General features: G+C 39.0%; 1 protein-coding gene across 1 annotated transcript; it reads right to left on the bottom strand.

Annotated features, from left to right (window-relative positions):
* Nucleotides 1-5079: 5079 nt before the first annotated feature.
* On the bottom strand, nucleotides 5080-14830 carry LOC120614172 (disintegrin and metalloproteinase domain-containing protein 21-like). The gene is given in 3 exon segments (XM_039876975.1): nucleotides 5080-6395; nucleotides 6398-6427; nucleotides 14815-14830. Coding segments are annotated over 3 exon segments (1362 nt in total).
* Nucleotides 14831-16057: the final 1227 nt, after the last annotated feature.

The following is a 16057-nucleotide window of genomic DNA, read 5'->3' as shown; positions in this document are numbered from 1 at the left end:
GTGAGGAATATTTGCAAAGTTACAAGCATGCCTTGATCTCAGCCTGAAGTGAATTGAGCCTGATGAAAACAAGTAATTTCTAAGTATATCCAACAAGTGATTTATGAAAGGTATAAAGATGAATAGAACTGATTGTGATGGTAAGTATTAGAAAATCGATAAATTCAAACATTAGAGATGTCTTTAGGATTACTGGAAAATGGAACAAATAAAAAGGATCAGCCATTTGGGAAAGAGTAATAGTAAGTTAACCACGTGTATTTTATGTGACTGGGAAATGTCAATTGTGAGGGTGTCTGTGAGGATTCGGGTGACACTAGGATGGTAGTGTTTGAAGGGTAATTAAGCTGTTTTTAGCATTCAGGCCCTGGAAAAAGTACAGCCAGCAAAGACACGAGGCAGAATGTTGCATAAATTCATAAGGCATCTGAATGATCTGAACAGGATTGTTTCTGGACATAATTTGGAAATGGGTAGGTTTCGGGTAATCACGTGTGTATCTTTACCCTTTCAAAATTCTCCTTGACCGTAATTGGTTTTCTGTGTCTCACCTCACAAAACTTGTGCTGATTTACATCGTCTCCTGCTTCAGGCAGGGTGGGGGGTGGCGGGGCCTTTTGGGAGGAGAAGGAGGTTGGTAAGTGCAGGTGTCTTCCATATGAGTGTAGAGACATTTGGAGGCTGTTTCATGTAGTTAATTGAAGAACTTCATGGGATCTTTAAACTAATCGTGGTTGTAAAGTGGATAAGGCTCTTAAGAATGTCATGGATCCGAACATAAGTTACTAATTTATAAGCAAAGTTATACTTATGGGAGAAATAGGCTCTACTGCTATAACAGAAAGAAAGAAAAGAAAAAAAAAAAAAGGAGCAAGCGATACATGAAGCCAAGCAAAACAGGATTCGTGTAAAGAGGTCTGGCTGTGTATGAAAATGAGACATGATTTCATGGATTTTGTAATCATTATAATTCACACCGTTGTCTATGGCAAAAAGTGAAACGTGACCATGTTTGCTCCAAAGTGGTAGTCTTGAAACAATTTGAGGGTTTTCATGAACTACTCTGTGTAGTTTTGTGAAGCCGTGCTGATTTTACAAGTTGCCTATTCAGAGTGACATCAGTAAAATAGCAAACTGGGAAACTTCAAGCTCTCTTTCCCTCACAGTAAACTGAAAAGACAAGTAGAACTTTCTGAACCAACTTTATAGGAGCTCAGGGGAGGAAAATCAAAGGTACACAGAAACCAAGGAAAGGCCCAGCCAAGAATAACCTATCTTCACATTGCTCCAGGAAATCCACAGAAACCTCTGTGAACCCAAGCCAGCGGCCACGACGGGTCAGAAGGTCAGCGCCTTCGGCTCTAGCGCACCGTCTGTGATGCGACAGGGTTAGGCTTGAGTATCGCCTGTGTAAGGTGTTGGGCTTGTGTGGGCCTTACAAGGTGGGATCGTCCTGCTTACCGGCCCCTGCAGATAGCGGCTGGCGTCCCCGGTTTGCGGCCTTCCGATCACACCTTAAGGGCATTCTCCTTCCGTGCGAGTTGACATCACTGTCATGGCTCCCATGGAATCCACTTTGTAAAGACCAGAAAGCCCTCGTTTCTTTCCGCTCGATACACTTCCTTATTTCCTAGTTCTCAGTTTAAGGATGGGTATGTTTATCCTGCGCCTGTCTCACCACTGCAGTTTGGAAGCACACCACTTGTCCGGTTTCACGGATTCAAAGCTGGAGAGGAATTTTGCCTTAGGATGAAAAATACCGTCAGTGTCACCCGTATCTGATTCAGATAATGTTTAGATGCACCTTTGGACTTTAGAGCTGATGCTGGAATGAGTAAGATTTTTGAGAATGTTGGGGTAGAATGAATGCATCTTGCATGCAAGGATGCAATTTTGAGGGGTCAGGGGTAGAATGTTAGGAACTGAATGTTCGTGTTCCCCCAGATGTATATGTTGAAGCTCTAACCCCCAGCCTGGCTGTATTTGGAGATGGGGCCTCTCGGAAGTAATGAGGTTTAAATGAGGTCATAAAGGTGTGGCCCTGATGCAAAGGGCAGTGTCCTTATAAGCAAAGACACCAGAGAGCTTGTTCTTGCTTGAGGAAATACCATGTGCAGACATAGGGAGAAGGCAGCATCTGCAAGGCAGGAAAGGTGTTCTTACCAAAAACAAAAAATCAGCCAGAAAATCGATCTTGGACTACTAGTGTTCAGAACTAGGAGAACATAACTTTCTGTCGTTTATGTCACGCAGGCTGTGCCTATCTGGTGGGAATGTAAAGGAGTAGAGCCACTGTGAAAAATAATTGGGACGTTTCAAAGAGTTAAATATAGAATTACCATATGATCTAGAGATTCTATTTCTAGTTATATACCCAAGTGGACTAAAACCAGGGACACAGACCCTCGCACATCAGTGTTCATAGGAGCATTACGCAAAATAGCCGAAAGGTGGGGAAAACCCCAACATCTGCCAACAAATGAATGGTTAGACAAAGTGTGCTATGCGCATACAGTGAAATATTATTCAGCCTTAAAAATGAAATTTTGACACATGCTACAACCTGAACGATCCTTGAGAACATTAAGCTAAGTGAAATCGCCAGTCAGAAAAGGACCCATGTTGTGTAATGGCACTCATATGAGGTACTGGCAATAGGCACATTCAAAGACACAGACGTGTACTGAAGGATGCCAGGGAGGGAGGGGAGATGGGAAGTTATCGTTTCACGGGTACAGAGTTTCTGTTTGGGATGATGAAAAAGTCTGGGAAGTGGATGTTGGCGGTGGATGCAGAATATTGTTCTTCTACTTAATGCTAAGGAATAGTACACTTACAACGAGTTTAAATGGTTTTTAAAGTTTGAATTGACTTCTCTGTGATTTAGCCTCGTTTTTATACTTTTTGACAAAATAGGTAGTTCTAACTCCATATGCCATTCCTAACAGAGTGAATGACCTAACGGTAGTTTTTTAGGTCAGGAGAAATTTTCAGTGTTTTCTCAGCTATCTGACCTAGTCATGCTTTTTAAATAGCCATAGAAACACAATCGACTCACATTACACGGAGATTTTGGTGTCATCCTGTGCAATTGATTAAATATCAGTGGGTCTGAAGCAGATAGGAGGCTGCCAGATTCCTTCCTTCCTTTCCTTTCCTCCTTTCATCTTTCTGTCAAAGTTCGTTATTATGTACTTCTTTCATTATTTAGTTATTTTTATTTTTTATTACATTTATTGCGGTGGCATTAGTTAATAAAATTACATTACTTTTCAAGTGTACAATCCAACTGCTGCACTTTCAAATGTGCTTTCACGTTTAGTTGCCTCAGGTAGCGACTGCCCATCTCCTCTGGGTTCCTTTTGGCCAGTTGTGCTAATTTTGCCTTTCTACCAGCTCCTGGGGTTTCTGAAGCCAAAGAATCAGCGATATTACAGTGCTAATGTCCACAGTATGGATAAGAGTGTTGTGATTATGGATGCACAGGGACCAGAAGAAAGCATTCAACCTTTAAGGCAAGGTTGACTACACTTGCTTTTCATAAAGATATGATGTTTAACCTCTACTGAGAGAAAAAATTAGAGTTTTTAGGGCAGGTTGAAGGTGGCAGGGTGGTGTGCAGGGCTGTGAACAGCATTTTGACAATGGGAATTGCATGTATAGATGGGCAGGTGCACAATACAGCCAAGTATATTCAAAACAGAAAATAGCCAGAGGATGCAAAGTGTGCAAATCGTAATGTAAAATAATAGCAAAAGGGTCATTTGACTCCATTTACAAAGAGTGGCATTCAGAAGTTATGTGGACCCTAAGAGAGGGTATCTGCTTGGATCTGTATTTTCAAGAGAGGATTTCCAAAAGTACTAAGAATAGACTGAGGAGAAGACAAGTTGCAGACAAAGAGATTGATGAAGGGCAAGTACCAAAGGGAGCATTATAAATACACATATTTTAAATTCTTAGTGTTCAATTTTGAGCAAGAGCTGCAATAGTTTTACAAACAGGATAAGGATTTACTTTTACCTTTCCTAATAAATTTCATACAATTAATAATCCAGTTATATTAATTACTTCACTCAAATATTTGTTGCATATTAGGCACTGTTCTATGTATTGAGACACAACGGTGAGCAAAGTGGATACAAAGAACCCTGCCCTCATGGAGAATATTTTCTGGCATTCAAAGAAGGTACTCCGTGCGAATACCCAAACAGCTAGATTAAGGCAAAGAGAGCAGACGGGCTTGGGTAGAGAGCACAGAGGGGACAGACAGAGTCAGGAGTTTGCATTAAACAAACCACAATTTGTTTATACTTTAAGAAGAATTTCTTTCTTTCTCTCTTTCGGTTACCAAAGAAATCCAAAAGGTTGGGTGAGGCAAGCAATATTATCATCCTCGTTTTTAGCTTTTGGAACAGAATGTTAGAAAATTTAAGCCATTGTCCCAACTTGATTACATCTCTTTTGATAGCAGTAGGGATTCTAATTCTGCACATATCCATCTCCTGGGCACCGATGGGATGTCTTATTGTGCCCCTCTAGAAGGTCACATTCATTGACCTGATTTCTAGAATTTTCCTCATGGCATGGACTTGCAGTCTGTCTTGACTTGGTCTATGCTTATCATTGGGAAAACATTTCCATGATTGCAAATCTCAATCCCAATCAAAATCACATAAGTACCCAGCTGCTGGCAAATGGAATCCACTACGTTGGCAACGAGACATGCATCCTCCGCACCCTTGAGAATTTACTTTGAGAGTAAAGGAAGAGAGGCAAGGCTCACCCTGAGTCCTCATAGGTCTCCTGCCCTTTCTACGAGTCATATCTGTGCTCAAGAAACACAAAGAGGACTAACGCAGAGGGAAAGTGGAGCTTTATTTGCTGCTTACAACAATGGACAGTAGTTAATAAGATGTTAGGAACTACCTTTGCCTGACGGCAATGTTTCCGATACTGACAAAAGGGAAGGTTCCTTCATTTTTCCGTAAGCTGTCAGAAATGTGCTCAGTTTCAGGCACGCAATATTTCTACCTCCAAGAAACTAAAACTTAATAATGCATAGGATATTAAATTTCCTTAATCTGAAGGGTGAGCCTCGGTCTCCTTGGGAGCAAAATGCTTTTGAAGATACATGAATACAGTAGTCACCAGTAAAATCAAAACAGACAAACTAAGAATCATAACTAGTGGAAAGAAAGCTCCTCTTCTGGCAGATGGTGGGCCACTGTCAACACTACCTCCGTAGCCTCTGTGCAGGCAGTAGGGTGGGGACCATCCATAGCCGCAGTGGCAGTGATGTTTATTGTTGCAGATCCCCTTCATGTTGCAGGTCTCAGGCAGGCAGATTTGTGACGGGTGAGAGAGACTGACACACTTCTTGTGTATGCAGATCTTCCCTGAACCACACATTGTGCCATCTTTCACTTCACCGACATCGGGTATGTCCATCCCTAAATGATAACCGATACCCCAGCAGGTGACACCGTTGCGGTGAATATGCTGCAAAGCAGAGCGATCTCTCAGATGGGGAATAGCAACCACGTTTTCACACTGAACTCTCCCACAAAAGATGTCAGCGGTATTACATTTTAGGTATGTCGTGCCATTTATACCACAGTGGCCAAAACGGTTTCCCTGTGAGTTGATTTCTTGATAGCAATTCTGAGATGCACTCTTTGCCCTTTCCCCAAAGATCTCCCTGCACTGCTCGTCATGGTTATTACATCTCTTTTGATAGCAGTAGGCCTCGTCACTACAGGGAACCCCATCCTGCACATATCCATCTTCCGGGCACTGATGGGATGTCCCGTTGCACCACTCTGGAAGATCACATTCATTGACCTCATGTCTACAGAGTGCCCCTGATGGCATGAACTTGCAGTCTTTGCAACAAAGCCCAAAAGCACAAGCTGCCCCGGGCCTCAGAGTGCAGTTCAACAGACAACAGGGATCTTGTTCACACTGCTTTACAGATCCACAGTCGCACTCCTCTTCTCCTTCGACCACACCGTCCCCACAGCGCTTCAGCATAAGGACTTCCCCTAGACTTGGAGGAGTATGCAGACATGATCCCTGGTTTAAAGTGGTCTTTGCAAAATCCGCATAACTACAGTTGGTGAATCTCTCTGCTGGCACTCTGACAGCGTTCATGATGCAACCCCTTTGCCCACACAAACAGAATTCTCCATCATGCCACATACCCAAATTATGGCCTAACTCGTGGGCTACTGTGAGGGCAAAAAGGGACCAGGGGTCTCCTTGGAAATTATTAGCTCCACAATCAATAGGAGGACGGCATATTCCTGCAACATAGGCTATACCAAGTGTACTTATAAGTGCATTTTTCATGAAAATATGTGCAGCATAGTACTGTAGCTGAGAAAACTGATTTGTTTCCACTGAGCAAAATCCTTCAGAACCTGTTCTATGGTTATTAGTAAGTTGTGTCTTATTCTCTTCTCTCTGTCTGTCTCTGTCTCTGTGTCTGTTTCTGTCTCTCTGTCTGTCTCTGTCGCTGTGTCTGTTTCTGTCTCTCTGTCTCTCTCTGTCTCTGTCTGTCTCTGTCTCTGTCTGTCTCTCTCTCTTACTCGCTAAGGTCTTCTTAGAACACTCCCTGTCATATAGCCACTCGATAAAATCAGCCAAAGAAAAAAGTTATTTTGAAGCTAGTACTAGAGCCTCTATGGCTGTTTGTAGGGCAGGGAGTTTACCTGCTTAATTGAAAAAAAAAGTTTTAAGTGCTACAAAAGTTTAGATTGAATGGTAGTATACAGAGTACTGTCTTGCTATGATTGAACTTTTACTGCTAGAACTTTTACTACCAGTTCACCTTTAATCTTCAGGTATTTATGAAGGCCTATTTTCCATTCATTCAACAACCAGCAAGCACACCTTTTTGTGGGTCGTTAGAAGGCTTGAGAAACACAAAGATGAAAAGGTATTATCCCTGCTGTAAAGAAAATGGCAAGCTAATGGGCACACAAATGAATGTGCCTAAAGTACATCACTAGCTTTAGGAAAAGACCCCACATGAGCCATTTGCCAGGGTGAGCGAGAGAAAGCCTCACCTGTCAATATTATTTGAGATGACATAATAGTATAGATGCAAGTGATATAGAGTAACATGCCCCTGTGGTATCCCTGAAAGCTTTCCATCTCTCCTTGCCTCTCTGTTGCCACTGAAACGTTTCTGATTTAATCTCTTATTATCTTTCCAACTATTAAAGTAGCTCCTAAGTGGTCTTCACAGGAGAAACTCCTAATTTCCAATAATGCTCATGTCTACAGGACTATAGGGAAAGAAAAAAAAGAAAGAAAGAAACTTTATTGTAATTTTTTTTTACCTAGATCAGCCATTGTTCTTTTTTTCTTTTTTTTATTTACTTTTTTTATGGTGACATCAATTAACTAAATCCAATAAGTTTCAGCTGTACACTTTAACAGTAAAACATATATATGTATGTATATATACGTGTGTATATATGTATATATATACACACTAGTCTATAGTCCATGAGCATAAGTCTCTGTTTGTTTGCCCTACTCATTTGTTGCTTTTAGGTTTACACCTCATATATAAGTGATATCAAACAATTTGCAACTTTTTCTGTCTGGCTTATTTCGCTTAGCATGATTATCTCGAGTTCGAGTTCCATCCATGTTATTGCAAATGACAGTATTTCATCTCTTCTTATGACTGAGTAATATTCCATTGTATATATGTCCCACAGCTTTTTTAGCCAATCATCTATCGTAGGACACTTCAGCTGCTTCCATGTCCTGACCACTGTGAATAATGCTGCTATCAGCATCGGTTTGCAAATATCTTTTCGGATATGGGTTTTCAAGTCTTTGGGGTAAATACTCAGTAGAGGGATTGCTGGATCATGTGGTAGATCAATTCTTAGTTTTTTGAGGAACCTCCATACAGTTTTCCATAGTGGCTGTACCAATTCGCAGTCCCCACAGCAGTGTATGAGGGTTCCTTTTTCTCCGCATCCTCTCCAACATTTCTTATTACTTGTCCTGTTGATTATAGTGATTCTAACAGCTGTGAGATGATATCTCATTGTGGTTTTGATTTGCATTTTCCTAATAGCTAGCATCTTTTCAAATCTTTTCAAATATTTGTTGGCTATTTGTATGTCGTCTAGGGAGAAGTGTCTGTTCATGTCTTCTGCTCATTTTTTGATTGGATCATTTGGTTTTTGTTGTTGTTGTTGTTGTTGTTGTTGTTGTTGAGTCATATGATTTCTTTGTATATTTTGGATATTAGGCCCTTATTGAAGGCGTTGCTTGCAAATATATTTTCCCATTTGGATGATGGTCTCTTTACCTTGTTGACGGTTTCTTTTGCTGATCATAAGCTTTTTAGTTTAATGTAGCCCCATTCATTTCCTTTAGCTTTTACTTCCCTTGCTTTTGAGGTCAAATTCATACAATCCTCTTTAATTCCAAGGTCCTTGAGTTTAGTTCCCTTGTTTACTTCTATGCATTTTACTGTTTCAGAGCTTATATTCAGGTCCTTAATCCATTTTGAGTTCATTTGGGTTGTGGTGATAAACAACAGTCTAGTTTCATTCTTTTGCAGGTGGCTTTCCAGTTTCCCCAGCACCATTTATCGAAGAAGCTTTCCTTACTCCACTGTATGTTTTTTGCATTTTTGTCAAAAATTATTTGCCCATATGAATATGGGTTTACTTCTGGACACTCAATTCTGTTCCACTGGTCCGTGTGTCTGTTTTGTTGCCAATATCATGCTGTTTTGATTACTGTTGCTTTGTAGTATAATTTGAAGTTGGGCAGCATGATGCCTCTGGCCTCGTTCTTTTTCCTCGGGATGGCTTTGGCAATTTGGGGTCTTTGTGCTTCCATACAAATCTGATGATTTTTTTTGTTCCATTTCTTTAAAAAATGCTAATGGGATTTTGATGAGGATTGCATTAAATCTGTATAATGCTTTAGGTAATGTGGTCATTTTAACTATGTTGATTCTTCCAATCCAAGAACACAGATTATCCTTCCATTTCTTTACATCTTCTTCAATTTTTTTTAATGGGGTTTTGTAGTTTTCATTATATAGGTCCTTCACATGTTTCATTAGATTTATTCCTAGGTATTTTATTCTTTTTTGTTGCAATTGCAAAAGGAATTATTTTTTCCACTTCTTTTTCTGACACTTCATTATTAGAGTATAGGAATGCTATGGATTTTTGAACGTTGATTTTGTATCAGAGACTTTACTGTATTTGCTTATTGTTTCTAGTAGTGTTCTTGTGGAGTCTTTAGGGTTTTCTATACAGAGAATCATGTCATCTGCAAACAGTGACAGTTTGATTTCTTTTTTCCTATTTGGGTGCCTTTTATACCTTTCTCTTGTCCGATTGCACTCGCTAGGACCTCCAATGTTATACTGAATAACAGTGCGAAAGTGGACAGCCTTGCTTTGTTCCTGATTTTAGAGGGAAGGTTTTTAGTTTTTCTCCATTAAATATAATGTTGGCTGAGGGTTTATCATACATGGCCTTTATTATGTTAAGGTACTTTCCTTCTATACTGATTTTGTGAAGTGTTTTGATCATAAATGGATGCTGTATCTTGTCAAAGTCTTTTTCTGCATCTATTGACATAATCGTATAATTCTTATTTTTTAATTTGTTTATGTAGTGTATCACGTTAATCAATTCGTGGTCATTGAACCATTCCTGTGCCTCTGGGATAAAGCCCACTCGATCATGGTGTATAATCCTTTTAATAAGTTGCTGTATTTGGTTCACTAGTATCTTTTTTAGGATTTTTGCACCTGTGTTCATGAGAGATATTGGTCTATAGTTTCATTTTTTTGTGTTATCTTTACCAGATTTTGGTCTCAGGATAATACTGGCCTCATAAAATGAGTTGGGAAGTATTGCCTCCTCTTCGATTTTTTGGAAGAGTTTGAGGAGAATAGGTATTAAATGTACTTTGAATGTTTGATGGTAGAATTCACTGGTGAAGCCATCTGGTCCTGGACTTTTACTTTTTGGTAGGTTTTTGATGATTGTTTCAATTTCCATACTGCTGAACGGTCTATTTAGATTTTCCAGTTTTTCTTGATTCGGTCTAGGAAGTCTAAGTACTGGTCCATTTCACCTAGGTTATTAAATTTGGCGTTATATAATTTTTCGTAGTATTCTTATGTAATCCTTTTATTTCTGCAGTGTCCCTCATTATTTCCCCTCTTTCATCTTTGATTTTTTTGGTGCCCTTTCTCTTTTTTCTTTCATAAGTCTAGCCAGGGGTTTGTCAATTTTATTAAACTTCTCAAAGAACTGGCTCTGTGTTGCATTTATTTATTTATTTTTTATTTTCAATTTCATTTATTTCTGCTCTAATTTTGATTATTTCTTTCCTTCTGCTGACTTTAGGCTTCATTTGTTCTCCCTAGTCTAGTTTTTTAAGAGAGTTAGGTTGTTTATTTGGGCTCATTCTTGTTTTTGGAGATAGGACTGTAATGATATGAACTTTCCTCTTATGACCACTTTTGCCATGTCCCAAAAGTTTGATATATTGTACTGACATTATCATTTGTTTCTATGACACAGTTATTCTTCATTAGCATGTTGTTTAATCTCCATGTATTTGGGGTTCTTCCTGATTTCTTTCTGCAGTTGATCTCTAGTTTCAAAGCATTATGATCAGTGAACATGGTTGGTATGATTTCAACCCTCTTATATTTGTCGAGGCTATCTCTATGTCCCAGTATGTGGTCGATTCTTGAGAATTTCCATGTGCACTAGTGAAGAATGTATAAACAGCTGTTTGGGGATGAAAGGCTCTGTAAATGTCAATTATGTCCAGTTGGTCTGATGTGTCATTTAAGGATGCGATTTCCTTATTGATTTTCTCTTTGGATGATCTGTCCATATCCGACAGTGGGGTATTTAGGTCCCCTACTATGATAGTGTTTTGGTCTGTTTCTCCCTTTAGTTCTGCTAGTAATTGCTTTATATATTTCGTGGTTCCCTGATTGGGAGCAAAGATATTAATAATTGTTATGTCTTCTTTGTACATGATTCCCTTTATCGTTATAAAGTGTCCCTCAGTGTCTTTCTTTCCATTTTTTTGGTTTGAAGTCTATTTCGACTGATATTAGTACCGCTACTCTCGCTTTTCTCCGAATGCCATTTGCTTGAAATATCATTTTCCACTCTTTTGCTTTGAGTCTATATTTGTCTTTGGAGCTGAGGTGTGTCTCCTGGAGGCAGCATATGTTTGGGTTTTGTTTTTTGATCCATTCTGCAACTCTGCGCCTTTTTCTTGGTGCAGAGATACAAAAATTCCCTCAATTTTTGTATGTCTGGAAAAGTCTTAATTTCTCCTTCATATGTAAAGAAGAGTTCAATCCATTTACATAGAGTGATTATTGAAATATGAGTTATTTTTATAGCTATTGTATCTTTTGCTTTCTGGTAGCTCGGTGTTTCCCTAGCTTCCTTGTCCCTGTGTTTCCGTTTTCTTTATTTTGATTGGCACTTGTGGGTTTTCCCTCTGGTCCTTCTTATTTTATGTTATATACTTCAGTTCTGAATCTTTAGTATATGGTTAACATCATGAATATGTAAAGGATAGTTATATATAGTCGTCCATTTTCTTCTGCGCGTGCCTTATCTCCATTCCCCTTTGCAAATTTGGATCTTTGAATCCCCTCGTTTTCAGTCATTTTTATCTCAGTTTGTCCCTATGTATGCTGAACGTTCATTACTATCTTGTTATAATAATTCTCTTATTATTTAAGCTTATAATGCCCTTATAATGTTCTTAGTAAGAGCTGCACTCTTCTGCTTCTATTTACCTCATAGTCCCTTTACTTCTAATTATGTATTTTTATTTTCATTTTGTTTTAGGTGAACTGACCCCATTCAGTATTTCCTGTAGTGCAGGCCTCGTAGTGGAGAATTCCCTCAATTTTTGTATGTCTGGAAAAGTCTTAATTTCTCCTTCATATGTAAAGAAGAGCTTAGCTGGATACATTATTCTAGGCTGGTAGTTCCTTTCGCTTAATAGTCTAAATATTTCATTCCGTTCCTTTCTGGCTTGGAAGGTTTGTGCTGAGAAGTCCGAGGATAATCTAACGTGTTTACCTTTGTAACTTACCGTTTTCTTCTCCCTGGTTGCCCTGAGAATTCTGTCTTTGTCGTTGATTTTTGATAATTTTAATACAATGTGTCTTGGTGAAGGCCTTTATGGGTTGAGATAATTGGGTGTTCTATTGACTTCTTGAATCCAAGCTCCAGCTCATTCCTTAGATTTGGGAAATTCTCGTCAACTATTTGTCTGAAAATGCTTTCTAGTCCCTGCTCCTTTTCTTCGCCTTCGATAATGCCCATTATTCTTATGTTTCCTCTCCTGATGGTATCAGCTAGTTCTTGAATTTCTCTTTCAGTATCTTTCATTCTTCGGTTTCTCTCTTCTTCCTTCTGATTTATTTCTAGATTTATGTCTTCAATATCACTGATCCTTTCCTCCATTTGGTCGACCACATTTCTCAAACTTGCTATTTCATTTTACAACTCTTGCAGTGTTTTTTTGTTTTTGTTTTTGTTTTTTAATTCCAGATCTATTCTGTTCTTTTTGAGGGTTTCAATCTCTTTGCTCTGCTCATCTAGTTGTTTTTCAATTCCTGAAATCGTTGATATGACGCGTTCCGGAACTCACTGAGTTTTTTCAGAAGTACCATCCTGAATTTTCTATCATTTAAGTTGCATATTTCTATGTCTGTAAACTTATTTTCTGGAGCTTTTTCTCTTTCTTTCTGAGATGCCTTGTCATCTAGTTGGTCATGGTGTTTAATGGACAATTTCTCCGCCTGGGCATTAATGGAAGTATATTCCACTGTTTTTCTAGAAAGATTTTTTTATATAAAGGTCTCTCTTTAGCCTGTTGCAAAGAAGACACTTTTCTTTTGGTTTCCAGTAGGTGGCGTCTAAGCCTCTTGGATCCCTACTTTATACAAAGCCTTAAAAATGCTTTATATATTCTGATATTTAATCACACTTGCTACCCTCAGTTTCAGTCCCTGTCAGTGTTAGCAACAGTTTCGGTAGCGTTTTCTCAGATTCCCCTGGAGTTCTGCGGTGTTCAGCCTTGGAGGGTATGGCGGTACTGGCCCTCTGGGTTGGTGGTTGGGTGTTGGGGGCTGCGATTAAGCCTGTTTTGCAAACACAGTCTGTAAAATTCAATTGTTTCTCTGCCAGCCTCACCTCTGCTTTCTGTCCTAATGACTGGGCCCTGCCACCAGCTGGCCACAGAGAGCTCACAGCTTTCCCAGGCAGGGCTATTCAGGGAACTAGCCACTCTTTCACCCCTCCCCCTCCCCCTGCAGGGAGCTCCAGTGGCTGTAAGAGGCAGCTTCTTTATTTCTCCCAGTCTCCCAATCCACTGCCCGACACCCAGGGTTCTGACCTGTGGTAGCTCTTATGCGCAGATCCCATGCTCAGACGGGCTGGTGTGCAGTTTGGCTGTTTTTTGTTGAGTTTTAGATGTTCAACTTATTGTTGTTTCAAGAAGAGAGATCTGGGTATGTCTCTCACTCTGCCATGTTTCAAAGATCTATAATCTTCAGTAAATTTTACAATGATTACTAATACTTTGTGTCAGATAGCTGGGTTTTCTTTAGGGTGGGGAACTTAAAGGCGATGACAAAACACTACTAATCAACTGCATTGTAAACTGATAGGCTCCCATGGATTCTCAAAGGCAAAAGATATCAATGACTTAGGTAGATATATTCATTTCTTACCAGGAAAGACCAGGAAAAAAACTTTCCACATTAGGTCTGCTCAGAAAGCATTGTCCTTGGTGTGGGGAGAAGAAAGAGAGATTGTGCAGGATAATTAAAAGAAACATTTTCTGCCCTTGAGGCTTATAGTATAACCAAATCCCAAAACCATCCCTGTGTCTCATACACTCATAAGTGCTGAACTCATTTATTATAATAGCTTTAGCGGATTCATAGAATTTTCCATACACAGGATCATGTCATCTACAAATTCAGATAGTTTTACTTAACCTTTTCCAGTCTGGATACTAGCCTTAAAGAATGAGTTGGGAAGTGTTCCATCCTCTTTTATTTTTTGGAAAAGTTTGGGAAAAATTGGTATCAATTCTTCTTTTGAATATTTGATAGATATCACCAATGAAGCCATCTGAATCTGGCTTTTCTTCTGGGTATTTTTTAAATATTAATTTAATTGTTATAGGTCTATTCAGATTTATAGTCCTTATTGAATCAGTTTTGATAGGTTGTGTCTTTCCAGGAATTTATTTCATCTAAATTATCTAATTTATTAGAATACACATGTTCGTAGCATTCTTTTATAGTTATTTCTATAAGGTTGTTACTATCTTTTTCATTTCTGATTTTAGTAATATATTTTTTTTAATTTTGGTAAACCGAGCTAAAGCCTTGTCGATTCTGTTGATCTCTTTAAATAAAAAAACAAGTTTTCATTTCATTGCTTCATGTATTTTGCTACTGTCATTAGATACAAACACATTAAAGACTGTTCTGTCTACTTGGAGAATTGACTCTTTTATCCCTCCTTTATCCCTCTTTATCCCTGACAGTTTCCCTTGCTCTGAAGTCTGCTTTGCCTGAAATAGCTACTCCTTTCTCCCCCTCTCTTTTATTCCTTCTTCCCTTTCCTTCCCTTATTTCCTTTGTCATGTCTACTCTAGTGATGACTCCATCAAAAGCATTCTTCATTTGTGTTTTTGACTTCTAGAATTTCCTTTTGATTCTTAAAAATTCCATCACTCTGCTTACATTACCCACGTGTTCTTTCATGTTGTGTACTTTTCCCATTAGAGCTCTAAGTATATTGATCTAAGCATATTAGTTATTTTAAATTGTTTGATAATTCCAAAATCCATGCCATATATGAATCTGATTCTGATGCCTGCTTTGTCTTTTCAAACTGTTGTCTTTTAGTATGCTTTGTAGTTGTTTAAAGTTGGACATGATACCCAGGTGGACTGGGTAAAAGAAACTCCAGTGAATAGGCCTTAAGGTTTGTGGCAGTATTGGGGTGGGGGCGGGGACAAGGTTCTGTAGTCTTATGATTGATTAGGTCTCAGCCTTAGTGATCATGGGCCCCTGAGATGTGACCTTCAGAACCGCTTCTGTCGTCCTCCTCCCAACCCCATTCAGTTGAGACACAAAGGCTAGAGGGGGCTGGAATTGGCTATTTCCCTTACCCTATTTGGTTAGGTTCTGGTAAAACTCAGTATGATTTGGCTCTAGCAAAATACTTTCTTTTGAGGCCAGGCTTTTGTTAAGGAGAACAAAATTTGGAGGGCATAGTTCTAAATGGTTACTTTCTCTTTCCCCTGTTGAAAACACAAGAAATTTTCTGATACTCACTGTGAGAATCTGGTTGGGCTCCAGAAAGTAAAACTCAAAAAAGTGTGCTCCCAGCCTGGTCTCTAGTTTTTAACTCTGAAGTCAGTGCTCAGTATCTAGAAATTAGTCAATTACTCTTTAAGTATTTCCACTTGATGCTGGTTCCAGTGGTGGTGTCTAGGTGGTTTTTCTTCCATGTAAACTGTGATTTCCTGTATTTGCTTCATGTTCAGGATGGTGGTTTTGTCTTGTGACCCTCAATTCTCTCATGGATCAAAGAATAGTCATGGATTTTCAGTTTTTCAGCATTTAATTATGCTAAGGCATAAAGCATACTTTAAATCACTGTTTCCCAAACTGAAGTCATCTGTGGATTACCTGAACTAATTTGCCATATCTGTGTATAATGTGTAATGTCTCATGACTTTTGCTTTAACCAGAAACAATATAATTTTCTTAACATGTTTTAATGGTATCAGTACAATCATTAGGTGGTGCTTTGGAGACTGATTAGCATACCATGTGAGATATCAAGATTCTTATTAGACTGTGATCAATATTAGTTTCCTACATAGATTTGACATAAAATCGCTGCTTGATGTTACTGTGGAATTTGGATCCAGAATTTGGATCCAGACCTACTATTCTCATCAAGCATCGGACTGAAGTATC

The sequence above is a fragment of the Pteropus medius genome, unplaced genomic scaffold, assembly GCF_902729225.1.
Source record: "Pteropus medius unplaced genomic scaffold, Ma_sr-lr_union100, whole genome shotgun sequence".
NCBI classification, from domain to species: domain Eukaryota; kingdom Metazoa; phylum Chordata; class Mammalia; order Chiroptera; family Pteropodidae; genus Pteropus; species Pteropus medius.
Note: the sequence above shows the minus strand (reverse complement) of the source record. Positions and strands in the feature narration are given on the sequence as shown.